At 51.9% G+C, this 14665-nt stretch overlaps 1 protein-coding gene across 5 annotated transcripts in view; it reads right to left on the reverse strand.

Annotated features, from left to right (window-relative positions):
- PTPN3 (protein tyrosine phosphatase non-receptor type 3) overlaps positions 1-14665 on the reverse strand; it is a 157523-nt gene that overhangs the window by 61880 nt on the left and 80978 nt on the right. For all 5 annotated transcript variants that reach the window (XM_070055403.1, XM_051855935.2, XM_070055413.1 and 2 more), the window contains exons 5-7: positions 13144-13222; positions 8514-8558; positions 4141-4193 (exon numbers count right to left, since the gene is read on the reverse strand). In XM_070055403.1, the coding sequence (XP_069911504.1) occupies positions 4141-4193; positions 8514-8558; positions 13144-13222 (177 nt within the window). The remainder of the gene's footprint in view (positions 1-4140; positions 4194-8513; positions 8559-13143; positions 13223-14665) is intronic.

Raw genomic sequence — 14665 nt, forward strand, 5'->3', positions numbered from 1 at the left:
ATTATGGAATACATATATCCTTCCCAAAACTTAGCTTTGAGCCTCATAACCCCTTGACAGGCCAACAGCAATTTCCCACCATCATGTCTTTGCAGGTACTTCACCTACTGATCACTTTTTATCTAATAAGAAAATGTGCCTTGGGGCTGGCGATGTGGAGCAGAGGGCTAGGCAGCTACCTGCAATTGCCAGCATCCCATATGAGCCTCGGTTCGAGTCCTGGCTGCTCCACTTCCAATCCAGCTCCCTGCTAATGCACCTGGGAAAGCAGGGAAGATGGCCCAAGTGCTCGGGCCCAGACGAATCTCCTGGCTTTGGCCTGGCCTAGCCCGTGCGATTGCAGCCATTTGGGGAGTGAATCAGTGGATGGAAGATCTCTCTCTCTCTCTCTCTCTGCCTTTCAAGTAAATACATCTTTTAAAAAAAAGAAAAAGAAAACGTGACTTGGTTGACTCATCTGGGGTAAGACTTATCTTCATCTAAGCACTGCTTTTGGAACAATTTAGTGAAATGTGTCAGATAAAACATATGCATTACCTTTTGACCCAGTAATTCCCATACTCATGAATTAATCTTATAGAAATGCATGCATGGAAACATGAAAATACATCTATTTATTTCCTAAGGGGAGAGGACTAAAGAGCCTGCATCTGAAACTACTTGCCTGCTTTTTCAGTGTGACAGTACCGCTAACACTGCCATTGAAGCCATTACACTTTTCAGGTGCAAATCACTCTGTTCAGCTCTTTCAGAGGGGAACCTGACTCCTGAAGCCTGGCATAGGATTTTTTAGAAAATGTGGGGTCTTGATTTTACTCTAAACAGAGCTCGGTGTTCATAATAGGTGATTCTGTAGACAGCTTTCTCCAGGGCAGACAAGGAAATGGAGGAAGGGTTAACAGCAGCCAGGTGCCAGGCACTGGTCTAAGAGCTATGCACTGAGTGACTTATTTCCTCTTCACTACAACCCCAGGTGAAGGAGAGGAGGTCTGGAGGGGCGCAGGTTCACACAGGTGTATGTGAAAAGCCAAGGCCGGGGCTGCAGGTAGTCTTTGCCTACTCAGTCAGTGAGAGTTTCTATGGCTCCCCTTCACACCTATTATTTCATGTGAACCAAGTGCTCACACCGCAAGCCCTCTCATTCCTGACCATCACCTCTGTGGGGAGCAACTGGGAGCAACTCGGACTAGACTAAGTTACTGGAATTAAGACTTATTCTATGCATCTGCTCTCCCACAATATGGCGCTGGGAGAGGCGGAAACAGCTTCTACACAGCTGCCTCCAGTTCAACCAATAAACTGTAGGACCTGCTCCTGATTGCAGGAGAGCAGCGTACTCGGCGTGTGGGTAGCAGAGTTGGGATTGGTGGAAGAGGACTATAAAGGAGGAGAGAGACAACATGCACCAGGAACATCTATCTGAAGGAACACCTGAGGAACATCTGAGCAGCCCCCGAGAGGGCCGGCCGGCGGTGTGCCGCTCCCCCGCGGAAGTGGGGAAAGTGGCAGGGGGAACCGCCCTTCCACGGAGGTGGAAGGGACGGTAGCCAACCCGGGAAGAACCAGCAGCAAACCCGGGGAGGGCCGAGCAGACGAAAGAACAGCGCAGGGTCCTGTGTCGTTCCTCCACGAAGAGGGGGAGCGACACACCTCTGTGCTACAGATGAGAAAATCAAGATTCAGACAGGTGATCCCACACAGTGGCAAACAGAGAGGCCAAGGCCAGGTGTGACTGCACCTGCTCTTGGGCTCCTCCCTCCCAAGCTTGAAGGTCTAGCGAGGACACCAAAGCTCACTCTTGAGATGTGGGGGAGCTCATCTCCTTGCCCGCTCAGCCTGGCAGAGACATGTGCTCCAGAGCTCAAGAACCCAGGCTGCCCGGCAGCCGTGCCCTTTCTCAGATGGAAGAGCTATGGCTGGGCCTGGGCCAGATGTGCTGTGGGGAGAGGGGAACTAACTAGCTAACATCTTTATCTTTTATAAAGATTTACTTATTTATTTGAAAGTCATAATTGCATATAGAGAGGGAGAGAAAGAAACCATCTATCAGCTGGTTCACTCCCCAAATGGCCACAATGGCCAAGGCTGGGTCAGCCCAAAGCCAGGAGCCAGGAACTTCTTCCGGGTCTCCCACGTGGGTGCAGGGGCTCAAGGATTTGGGCCATCTTCTACTGCTTTCCCAGGCACATTAGCAGGGAGCTGGATCAGAAGGGGAGCAGCCGGGATGTGGACTGGTGTCCATATAGGATGTTGGCACTGTAGGCGGTGGCTTTACCTACTGCACCACAGTGATGGCCCCAAGAGAGAGGACTTTCAAATTTGCCCAGTGTCCTCACGATGTAACCTCTTCGAGTTTCCATTAGCGGAGGAAGAGCTGCAGGTGAGACAGAGACTGACATCAGGTGTTGTCCTGTGCACAGGCTCAGTCTTCGTGCAAGTCATGCAGTCCCCCTGATGCCCCCGTCCCAGGTTCTGCGCAGATGGGAGGTGAGCTGCAGGCCCGACCACTTGGCTCTTGCCCTTCTGTTTCTGTCCTTTGCTGCTAGGGACAGGGACAGACTGAGAGTCACCTCAGCAGTCCCTCTCAGCCTTATCTTCCAGGTTTTTCTTTTTCCCTGTCTCAGTTGACACATAAGAATTGTACATGTTTGGGGCCAGTGTTATGGCAGAGTGGGTTAAGCCACCACCTGTAATGCAGGCATTCTGTATGTGACCCTGCTGAAGTCCTGGCTGTTCCACTTCTGATTCAGCTCCCTGCTAATGTGCTAGCTAGCTAATTATCAAGTGACACTCTGTCTCCTGGCTGGCTGTGCATCCTTTTTATCATGCACGCCCAGCTCCTAGCCCAGGATCTGATGTAGAGTAGACGCAAATGAAGTTCTGTTGACTGAACAAGTGGATCGTTATTCCTGCCTAACCAGTGTTGATGGAAAATTCCACCTGGGCTTTCTATCCAACATGGTAGCCGCTAACTGCACGTGACTAGTCCATGTTGACACACGCTACAAGTCTAAAACTCAAACTGGTTTTAAAAGATGTGCCATGAAAGATTTTTTTAACATTGCATAAATAATTCTTACATTGATTATACATTAGAATAATATTTTGATACACTTGGCTAAATAAAACATTAAAAATTAATCTCATTTATTTCATTTTACTTTTTTTTTTTTTAACATGGGTCCTAGAAAACTCAGAATTAGGGGCCAGAGTTGGGGCACAGTGAATTAAGCTGCTGCCTGCAATGAGCACAACCAGTATCAGAGCACTGGTTTGAGTCCTTGCTGCTTAGCTTCAGATCCAGCTCCCCTCTAAGGCGCCAGGGAAGGCAGAGGTGACCCAAGCACTTGGGCCCTGGACACTCATGTGGGAGACCTGGATAAAGATCCTGGCTCCTGGCTTCAGCCTGGCCCAGCCTGGATGTTGTAGCCATTTGGGGAGTGGACCAGTGGATGGAAGAACTCTCTCTCTCTCCCACTTTCTCTGTCTGTCCCCCTCTCTCTGTCACTCTGCCTTTCAAATAAATACATTTTCTTTAACAAAAAAAAAAAAAAAAAAAAACACACACACACACACAAAAAGTCAGAATTACATATGTAGCTCTCATTATATTTCTACCAGACAGCATTGCTGTAGACCAATGTATAACCCACTAGCTGTCCTGAAACTCTAAAAATAAATTCCTAAGAACCCAGCGGTGTTTTAAGGGTAGCACTAAATAAGCAGCAGCAGTGACTTCCAGCGAATTCCTTAACCTAGCTGGGTCTCAGTTTCCATGTTTATGAGAGGTGAGTGGTACAAATATTTGTCCCACTGGGGTTTGTACGAGATCAAAGCCAAATACCTGGGCAGAGACTGTGGAAAATGCAATGTGCAGCAGCTGCCTGCTGGCTCGTGGGCTCCCTCGGGAGAAGGCTTCACACCACGGCTCCTCTACTCCTTTGCCCTGAACCACTGTCTTCAATCCCACACCCCCCGGCTGGAGGAAACCATAAGTAAGGGACAAAGGGGCCGACTGATTGCTGCCCAATCAGATTGCTGGTGGGGAGGGACCAGGGCAAGCAGGAGAAGCCAGGGCCTTTCCCGGAACCCTGGTCAGGACGATGTGTGCACCTGTGCCCCACTCCCTCCGTGACTTACATTGTACGGCATAGGATGCTAGAACCACGGCCGAGTTCAGAGGGCAGGTTAGCCTGTCAGGAGAAAAACACATTAGCAACATCACGAGAACCTACGATGGCCCGCAGTGCTCACAGGTCCCTGTCTTTGTCTTTCTCTTCTTGGGTTAGTCATTAAACCACACCAGGAGTCATAACAAAGACAGCTTTATGATACAGATCAATCTCAGTGTTAAATCTCTAAAACAACCCAATCTCTGTGACCATGAAGTGACAGGCTGGTGAACATTTTGGCTGCTCAAGAGAGGTGAAGCTCACATCTCTAAGAGAAAAAAATGAGAAACTCTTAGATCCACAGGCAGCCTTCAAATCTTTCTAGTAAAGACCTGAGACTTTCTGTCAGGCTCTCACTAAACCCCTGAGTTGCAGGGACTGTAATCCTCCATTACTCTCTTTCTAGAAGGTAGACATCCTCTTAGAAGGGAAAAGTAGAAAAGTATTTTTGCATTTTAAAGCTTGCAATGCCTGAATTCATCCCTTAAGATTCCCACACTGGTTTCCTCTCTTGAAGACCTACTGGGTCCAGTGGTCCATGCACCTGTCATCCTGCATGGCCTGGCCTCACCCACGCTTCCTCTGGAACTCACTACCTCACCCTGGTGCCCCACTTCTGCCAATGACTGCACCTCTGTCCTGGTCAGACTTCAGATCCTATGACTGCCCTCCTTGCTCCACTCAACAGCAGTCGGCCGGCCTGGGAGCTCCTACCACAGACTGGGCGCAGGGAGAACGCGCCAGGGATGGGCAGGAGCGAGGGCTCTTGGGAAGGCATGTGAGGGGGTCTGATGAAGGGAAGCATGCCACAGCAATCCTGGAAGATGGGGGTTTTAGAAGCTTTCTTCCTGACAGTGCAGTGGGGAGCAGAGGAAACACACAGTTTCCATGGCAGCCCAAGAAGTTCCCAAGAAGTGACTCACCCGCCCCTCTGACTTAGCCGGCTGGCCCTCCACCCGTGCACCGGGCTGTGCGTTAAGCAACTCTGCTCACCGAGGGGCCCCCATCTTTCCTGAGGTGACCCTGCTCCCGCTATCACCTTTGAACGACCATTCCAAGGCTGCAGGTGCATTTGGGCCACGCCCCCCTCTCTCTGGAGATCTCCAGTGCTCAGGGGCAGAACAGGCCATGACAAGCACCTGCCATTTGTTCTCCTACCCAGGTGGGCTTCAGTGACATCTACGCCATAGTCCTTCCTGGAGGAAGAGCAGGGACGTGGGATCTGGGGACGAACTTTGGAAAGAGGCTAAGGAGCTTCTGTTTAGATGGAAGAAACACCCAGGCCGGTGCTGCAGCTCACTAGGCTAATCCTCCGCCTTGCGGCGCTGGCACACTGGGTTCTAGTCCCGGTTGGGGTGCCAGATTCTGTCCCGGTTGCCCCTCTTCCAGGCCAGCTCTCTGCTGTGGCCTGGGAGTGCAGTGGAGGATGGCCCAAGTGCTTGGGCCCTGCACCCCATGGGAGACCAGGAGAAGCACCTGGCTCCTGCCTTCGGATCAGCGCGGTGCGCTGGCCACAGCGCAATGGCCACGGCGGCCATTGGAGGGTGAACCAACGGCAAAGGAAGACCTTTCTCTCTGTCTCTCTCTCTCACTGTCCACTCTGCCTGTCAAAAAATAAAAAATAAATAAATAAAATAGATGGAAGAAACACCCTTCAGAGAAGCCAGAGGAAAAACAAAGACTGGTGTCTGAAACGCATACAACAGATCCCTGAATGCCTACATTCTACTCTCAATTTGGTCACGACCAAGCACCATGTTCCCAGACTGATCCCTTCCTTTCTCTAGGGCTAGGCAGGAGGAAGCTGACGCCTGGAGCACGGGTGCCACTCTAGAGTTCTCGCAAGCCAGGGGGCAAGCTTGGCTCCCAAGCGAGGGGCCAACCACACCCCCGTGGAACCTGTCAAACAGCCCGTGGCCACAAATGGCCCGAGACAACCTTAAGAACTGTCTGGTACTAAAGACCCTGCTCAGAGAAGTGTGATGGCCAGGGCAGACATGACAAGAAACTGCCGGGGACCTAGGCCGGCGTGTGGCTCTCAACAGACTCCTATTGATTGACGGAAAAGTTTATCAAGGGGTATTTTGCTTGGGAGGAAAAATGAAGGTGCAGGTGTTTGGTGCAGTAGTTAAGATGCCACCTTGGATGCCCGAGACCCACACTAGAGTGCACGGGTTTGAATCTTGGCTCATCTGTTCTAAGTTAGCTTCCTGCTAATGCACACTCTAGGAGACATCAGGTGATGGCTCAAGTAGCTGAGTCCTTGCCACCCACGTAGGAGACCAGAGCTGTGTTCTAGGCTCCTGGCTTTGGCCTGGTCCAGCCCTGGCTGCTGTGGGCATTTGGGGAGTAAACCAGAGGATGGATGATCTCCCTCCCTCTCTCTCTGATTCAAATAAAATAAATAAATTTAAACAAAAGCGAAGACAGTCAATGCCCAGTATTTAGAGAACCAGACTGAACAGCTGCTGGAGCTGCTGGGGGTGGGTGTGGGAGAGGGCAGGACCCTCACCTTATCTGACCAGCACAGTCAGGTGCCTTAATGTGTTAGCAAAATACACGTGAGGGAAAATCAAAGTAAACGTGCAGAAGAGAGGGACAGAACAAGTTTCTGTGGCTGCAGAGGGCAGCCTGGGCTGGGGGCGGGAGGCGGCAGACTTCAACCTTCAGTTATCCTAAAATGTAGGAAAGGCTGTCTCTTGAAGGGTGAGCTCCCCATCACTGGGGTGAATCCAGCAGAGGCCCTGCAGCCCAGTGGGCTGTGCTACAGAGGGGTTTGTTCCTTGCTCGTCAGAGGCTATGAGCTAAATCTCTAATGCTATGACAGCTAAACAGGCGCTAGGATCCAGGGGTCCACTCTCTCCTTCCAGTCTTCACTCCACATGCCCCAGTCTCTGGCCTGGACACGTACGAGGACTTCCTTGAGGGCTATCTGTTCCCTTCCATCTGGACGGGACCCCGTGGCCTCTGCAAGGCCTCCCCACTACACGGGGATTTGACTTCTGCAGGTGCAGCTTTCGCCTGGCTCCCTGTGGCCTGCTGGATGCGAGATGCAAGCCTGTGTTGGACACGAGAAACCCTCCCTTCTCTGTAAGCTCCTCACGTGGAGGGCTGGGGGAGACCCACAGTCCAGTTTTAGGTGGGACCGTGCAGGGTCGGGGCAGGGGGTGTCTTCTCATGGTCCAGTGACCTCAGCTCCTCACGTCCCGACCAAGCCTGGCTCAGCCCAGCAGCCCACGCTGGCAGGAGTGCCTCAGAGCTAAGAGTGGGTCTCCACTGCTTCCAGCTACTTCGTGGGCTCCTGTTGCGTCATCTCCCCAACCAGGCTCCCTGCTGGGGCAGGCTGCTGGCAGCCTCATAGACTCTCCTCAGGAAAACCAACCTCCCAGAAGGAGAGCATGCTGAGGAGAACGGGGAGTAGGACGCGGCTCTTGCCGCCAGTTCACCGGCCACGGTCTCTTCCTTAAGCCAAGGACACACTAAGGAGGTGGCAGCTAAGGGCCACCAGCCTGGAGCTTCAGCTCCCCGCATGGAGTGGTCTCGGGGACCTCCGGCCACTGAGCGGTCTACACCGGGAGTGCTGAATCACAGGCAGACACTCATACCGCGAGCACAGACTTTCCCAGAGCGGAAATGAATGACCAGGCGCAGGAAGCGAAGCCTGATCAGGCCTGCCCTGCCTTCCCAAGGGAAGCCCATTTTACACTCTGGGCTCCTCCCTCCCTCCCAAAGGGCTCAGGTCTCTACCAGAAGAATCCTGCCTCTTCTGTGATGAAATGGAAATAATGGAAGTAGAAAGGAGGCTGAACAGTCTGCAGTCTCTGAACCAAGACTGAGTTAAAAACAGATGTCCTGGCCGGCGCCGCGGCTCACTAGGCTAATCCTCCGCCTTGCGGCGCTGGCACACCGGGTTCTAGTCCCGGTCAGGGCACCGGATCCTGTCCCAGTTGCTCCTCTTCCAGGCCAGCTCTCTGCTGTGGCCCAGGAGTGCAGTGGAGGATGGCCCAAGTGCTTGGGCCCTGCACCCCATGGGAGACCAGGAGAAGCACCTGGATCCTGCCATCGGATCAGCACAGCGGCCATTGGAGGGTGAACCAATGGCAAAGGAAGACCTTTCTCTCTGTCTCTTTCTCTCACTGTCCACTCTGCCTGTCAAAAACAAAAAACAAAACAAAACAAAAAAAAACAGATGTCCTCAGCCTCTGTCAGACAGGACGCTGCCTCCGACAGCTGTCTGTTGTTCCTGATGGAACAGCATAGCTGGGAAAGCATGCTCGATTAGATGAAGACCAGAAATTTGGCTAGTTGGACAGGAAAAGGAAAATGCAAAACGTCCATTACCTTCCTTCGCAAATGTCCATCTTCAGTTGCAAGAAATACATATGCCTGTGAAACAAGTGTTTTCATTAATTCATACTCAAAATGAAACAGGCAAAACACACACACACACATACACACACAAATTGATGAGTCAAGGACAAGACTTGTATACACGAAAAATAAAATACACAAAGATGCATTCCAGTCTAAGTACTGGGCGTTCTTCTGCACACTGCAAAGCTGCCCAGTCACCAATGAGGACCCCAGTCAGGGCCCGAAGTCCCAATTGGTGGGGGCATCTTGAGCCACAGCAGGCTGCCGTAGGGAAGGCACCAACTTCAGGAGTGGATGGGTACCCAGCATGGCAGTGGCCCGCCAATGGTCTGCTGGTGCCGCTGCCAGTAAGCGCCCCGGCCTGCAGCTGGGGCCTTCCAGGCTGATCACTAGGACCCCCAAGAGCTCTGTACCCGCAGCCACCTGCTCCACCTGTGGGGCCACTGTTCTGAACACGGTGCCTGTGCACACACACCCACCTACACTCCCTCTGTGTGCAGCTGCTCAGGGGAGGCCGGTCTGGGAAGAGGCCCTCTGTGGCTGGGGTACAAACACCCGCTGGCCTTTTTGCTGCATCCTAAGCCATCGGTGAGCTCGGAGGTGCTCATCTGTGAGCAACCCACAGAGGTAGCTTCAAAAACCAGGACCTGTTTTGCAGGCCAGCTGTCCGGGGGCCCCCAGCCCTGGCCTCTGCTCGGGGTGGGGTGGGGAGTTGGGGAAAGGTGCAGGCCACAACCCTGTGCAGGCCAGCAGATGCCCTGGGAGGTTTCTATTTTCGGGACACAGAATCCATGTGACACTTGGCCACTGGCTCCCACTCTTTTTTAAAGTCCAGGTTCAAATGGGAGAGACATTCCAGGGTCTGGCCAAGATGACAACAGGGAAGCCTCTTGAAATCTAATCTAGACTGGGCAGAGGCGCCAGGGGGCGGGAGGGAGGGAGAATTCTGGCAGGTTAAACAGATCAGTCTCAAATTCTTCCAGGTTTACAAAGGGCAAGGGGCTGGCTCTGTGACACACAGACGCTTAAAAGGCTAAGTACCACAAGCCCACAGTTATCCAGGCCTCAGCTGTGTGTGCACTGCTGGGTGACGCTTGCCCTCACTTCCACCACCTAACTGTGGGCCACACACCACGGCCTGCTTTTCTCACAAATCGGAGCTGAGCTAGGGTGGGGGTGGGGGGCCAGCCGTGTCTTATTTTAACCAGGACGCTCGCACTTTATTTACACAATCGCCCTATACTTCCAATCTCGTCTGCACTTAATGACATAAAACGCTCAGGATCAGCGTCCTGACCCTGCTATGGTTACTTTGACGGTGATCATCACCGGCAGCCCGCAGTGTGCCGCACGGACAGATGGGATATTGTACATGTGCTGATTCATGCCTGTATGGAATGGGAATGTCACTCTGTTCCACTTAGGAGAACACAATCAGTGTTTTCTAGTTTGTTTCTATGTTTATCCACGCTGACATTCAACCAGAATTAAGTGTTCCCTCCTCCTACAATGCTACTGAGAGAGAGAGGGGCAGGGAGAGGGCTATGGATAATCCCAGGGTAAACCTGAGCTTTTGCGGCTGGGCCATGCTGATCACTACACCTTCCCAGGGATCTGAGGGTGAACATGAACCCAGACATGCCACCCTGTCATTTGCTCAGCCAAGTTTCCGAGCCTACTCTATGGCATGAAACCCAGAGACATCAGAATAGCGAATGCCACCCAAACGCAGGGGCCTTCCGGGAGAAACTCGAAGGAGCCTCCTTTTAACTTATGTGGCCAGTAGACGACATTCTCCTGGGGAAGATCTAACTTGATCGGGAACAGCAGTGGCGGAGGCTCATAACAGACACGGACTTGATTAGAATAAAAGAGAGCTGCAAGTTGGGCAGTGGCATCGCCACACTCAGAGTGGACCCCACCTGTGATCCCAACCCCAGCAACAAAGCAATGAATGTCTCCCTATCCTGATCCTTTAAAAGCAAACAAACCAATAACAACAAAAATAAGCCAAATACCACCTCTGTACTCTTTCTTTGGCTCTTGAGAGCTAAATCCCCTTCCTTAAATTCCTTAAAGGGAAATCCCTTTTGGACAGACTCCAAAGCTGCAGCTTCATAAGGTACCATGGGCCAGCAATACATGTAAAACCCGGCATTTGAGTTAAAAAGTAAAGAAAAAGGCATGGGGATTAATGGTGGAAGCCTGGTAGAGTAGGAAAAAGATCTGGCAGTCCTGGCTGCTCCCAGCTTGACAGGAGTCGTGGGTGTGGCTACTGCTGTGGTTCTTGCTGCAAGAGGAAAGATCCAAAGCCCCAAGCCCAGGAGGAGACAACAAGCTCACTTGGCTCCACACCACCCATCTTAGACCGGAGAGGGCAGTGGGGGTGGGATGCCAACGCTGAACCTGTGAGTTTTAGGAGCAACACGGACCAGTGGGTTTTTTTCTGGGACACAGGCAGAAGCAATATTAGTCTACTGCTCATCCTGAGCTGGAATCTGGCTCTCTGCAGCCCCACCCACGAGCCGTAACTCTGCACGTCCAATTCCCCATTTCCCATTGCCACCCTCTGCGGCTCAGAAGGCAGCCTCAGGTCTCCTGAGTACCCCCACGTCCCTGGAGTGGCAGGCAGGCTCAGCAGGCAGATATGTGGCAGCGGGCACTGGAGAGACCCCTGGTGCAGGCTGGTCCTCTCGTCCCTTTCCTCCACATCTGCCCCTGGAGAGCTCTAACCCCCCCGCCCAGGGGGCCATGGCCTGGGAGATGGCCTGGCCATGGTGATGGACAACTGTGGGGCAGCCTGGTCCGCACTCAGCTTGGAACCTGGCACCTCAGGAGTCACTGCCGATTTAGAGAAAGGAAACAGCAGGATAGAAAAAACTCCAGGGTGCTCTGCACTTAACTAAAGTTTTCTAAAACTTTTTGTTTCAGTAATTTTTATAGATATGTGTACTGCATTCTGAGATAAAGTACATTTTTTAAAAGACCCCACTGGGGAACCAACCTGTGGCATAATGTGTTAAACCGTCACTTGTGACACCAGCAGGCCACAGAGCATTGAATGGAGTCCTGGCTGCTCCCCTTCCAATCAAGCTTCCTGCTAACATGCCTGGGAAGGCAGTGGAAGACAGAGTACTTGGGCCCCCACCACCTATCTGGGAGACCAGAACAGAGTTCCTGGCTCCTGGCTTCAGCCTGAACCAAGCAAGCCCAGCCATTGTGGCCATTTGGGAAGTGAACCAGCTGATGGAAGATCTCTCTCTCTCTCCCTCTCTGTTTCAGTCTGTCATTCAAATGTGTACACATGTATACATATGTAATCACGCACACCATACATTTTATCTAAAACATATACCCCCACACAGAAGTGCACACATTCTTAAGTCCCCATGTCCTGTTGTACTGTCACTGCACAGGGTCACTTCAAATATATCCTCCTTGAGGATGTCCCGGACTCTGTGCCCACCAGTCCTGAAACGATCTGCCAAGTTCAGCGGCTCCCCAGGGCCCCCAGCCTCCCAGTGGGAGGAACTATTGAGGGAGAAGGTCCAGGCGGGGCCTGCACTTCCGCATGGCTCCCCAGCGAGTCACCAGTCATGCTGGGTTAAAATTTAACTTCGTGGTAAACACAGTCAAATCCCCAGCGACTGGTGCTGCAGAGGGAAGAGGCACAGGAAGAATGCAAAACAGAGTAGCAGACTAATATTTGGCCTTGAAACACACTAAAAGTTAAAAATGGGATCATGTGATTACCATTAAAAAAAAAAAAAACACTAGACAGGAGAGCACTCTAGGAGTCCAGCTAAGGCACCTCCTGGGTGAAGGTCCTGTGGGGACAAACAGCACACAGCAGGAGTCAAAAGTCCTAACCATCCTTTGCCTGCCTCTCCAGCTTTGAAAAAAACAAATGGATCCATAATAAAAGGGCTTAGCATCACCCTAGGGGAGGGGAAGTTGAGTCTGCAGGGTCCAAAGTATCAACAGCAACAACTTTCCTAGGCAGAAGAGCTAATCCCCACCCAGCAAACCCATCTGCAGTGCCAAGCCCAGGCCAGGCCCCACTCCAGGGCCTGAGGGGTAAACAGTTCCTATCACTGCCTCCTTCCCTTATCTGGCTCCCGAATCTCTATCTGCTGATTCACCAGCCTGTCCTCCTCCCCAGCACCCGAGAACGGGAGCTAAGAGGAAATGCTCAGGACAGAGCCTTCTGGGCTTGGCCCACAGCCCGGCATCCATCCCTGTGGAGACTGAGACACCGTGCTATCTGGCCTGCAGGGGACTGGGTCCCACGTGCACCCTCTCAGCTCCAACCATGCAGCCAGGAGAGGCAGGAGGCAGGATGGCGAGGAGGAGGAGGGAACTGCACCAAATCAGGAGGCTAGGGAAGCGAGCCTGAGACTGGACACCAATCAGCTGATTAAAATGTCAATCAGCCAGCCCTGCTCTGTTACTGGGATCAGGCATGCCAGTGAGGCTCCACCCACATGGAGTTACCCTGCAGCAGCCACAAAATCAAGAGTATGTTTTTGGTGTTTTTGACAGTTACTCACTTTTATATACTACATACAAAATTTCTTAAAAGAAAAAAGGCTCTTACCTGGTTTGTTCTTGCTGCAAGGTGTTGGGATCAGGTATAAAAAATCTGACTCGAAAATGCAGGGTACAGGGGAAACCTCCTATAAAAGTTTTCAAACACAAAATTACAATTCCCTTTAAGTAAGTCGTTGCTCTCTTATAAGTGATGCATTTTTCATTTCGCCGTGGCTTTTTTCCATCGTAAGATAGGGCTCATTTCGAATAAGGAATGCGTGAGTTACAGACTGTTTCGAAAATCTCCAAGTCTACAAAAAAGTAAACTATTTACACAACACTGGTGTAGGCTGAGGTATGTCTACTTCCTGTTACGTGTTTAACTTAGGCCGTGTTCAAACAACGCTTCAAACAACGCACCCCATTACCCGGGCCGAGGAGTTTATAAATTGTAGCATATGAAACCCACAAAGAAAAAATGGCTAACATTTTGATGACAATTTCCACTTTTCAGACCCTTTCGTGCCAGGCTGCTATCCACAGCCCCATCTTAGAGAGGAGCCAATAGGCTTAGATGTGCAAGTGACCTGCCAGCCAGCAGCCGAACCAGAAGTACAGGCCCGGGTGTCTGATTCTGCCACACTGCATTTCAGGAACAACATCCCGTGCTTTTTAATGCAGAGCATATTCAGTGATTCCTGGTCTACGAAAAGCACACAATGAACAATCCAAATGTGGCTCTTTAGGCACCAGCAACCAGAGTCAATTTGAATCCATTTCTTGTGACATGGCAACAGGAAACCATCAGATGATGTCACCAAGACCCAGAGATCTTCATGTCAATTTCACCCCCCCCCCCAAGTCTTACCTGTGCACTCAGCACCGTCTCGATCTTTGAAAACGCATGTCCTTTTCCAGGTGCCCTGTCCCTGCACTCATCTCCTCTGTCCCCTTCACCCAGGGCTCCGTCTCCATCTCTTTAGCACCTTCTATCTGCATCTCTGGTGAGTGTTCAGAAAAGCTGGCAGTGTATGTGTGCACCCGAGCATACATCTGCACGAGTGCCTGCTCTCCAGTGGGGGCGCTCTAACGCTGTGGGTGTAGGCTTTGCACCTGCACTCAGGTGAGCCAAGTCCTCGCTTAGCCTTGGGATGCCCCTTCACTTGCCTGCTCTTCTACAGTGGTCAGGTCTGGTCTGCTCTGTCTTGCCCCTCTCCATACTGTCACCCAGGGTGTCCTATTCTGTGCTAAGGATCATCAGAGCTCTCTCTCCCTCTCCTCTGTCTCCCCAAGTGGTTGGGAGCTCCCTGAGGGTAGGGTGCAAATCTGACCTGGAACAGACACCCAGGGCGCAGTCCAGGGTCCTGACCCCAGCTGAGCTCAGGACATCTCTGCTGAATGAGTTAGTGAAAGGGGGACTGCCAACCCCCAGCCAGGTACTGTGGGCACTCACTTCCAGGATAGGTATTTATCTCCAAGTGGCTCTGCAGCTCCTGTGAGCATGTCCTATCACTAGGGACTCAATTGCTGGGAGGTGAGAACTCTAAGGAGCTGGCTTCAAGTGGGGACAGCAGTGGGACCAGAGCAGT

This window comes from Oryctolagus cuniculus, chromosome 1 (assembly GCF_964237555.1).
Source record: "Oryctolagus cuniculus chromosome 1, mOryCun1.1, whole genome shotgun sequence".
NCBI lineage: Eukaryota > Metazoa > Chordata > Mammalia > Lagomorpha > Leporidae > Oryctolagus > Oryctolagus cuniculus.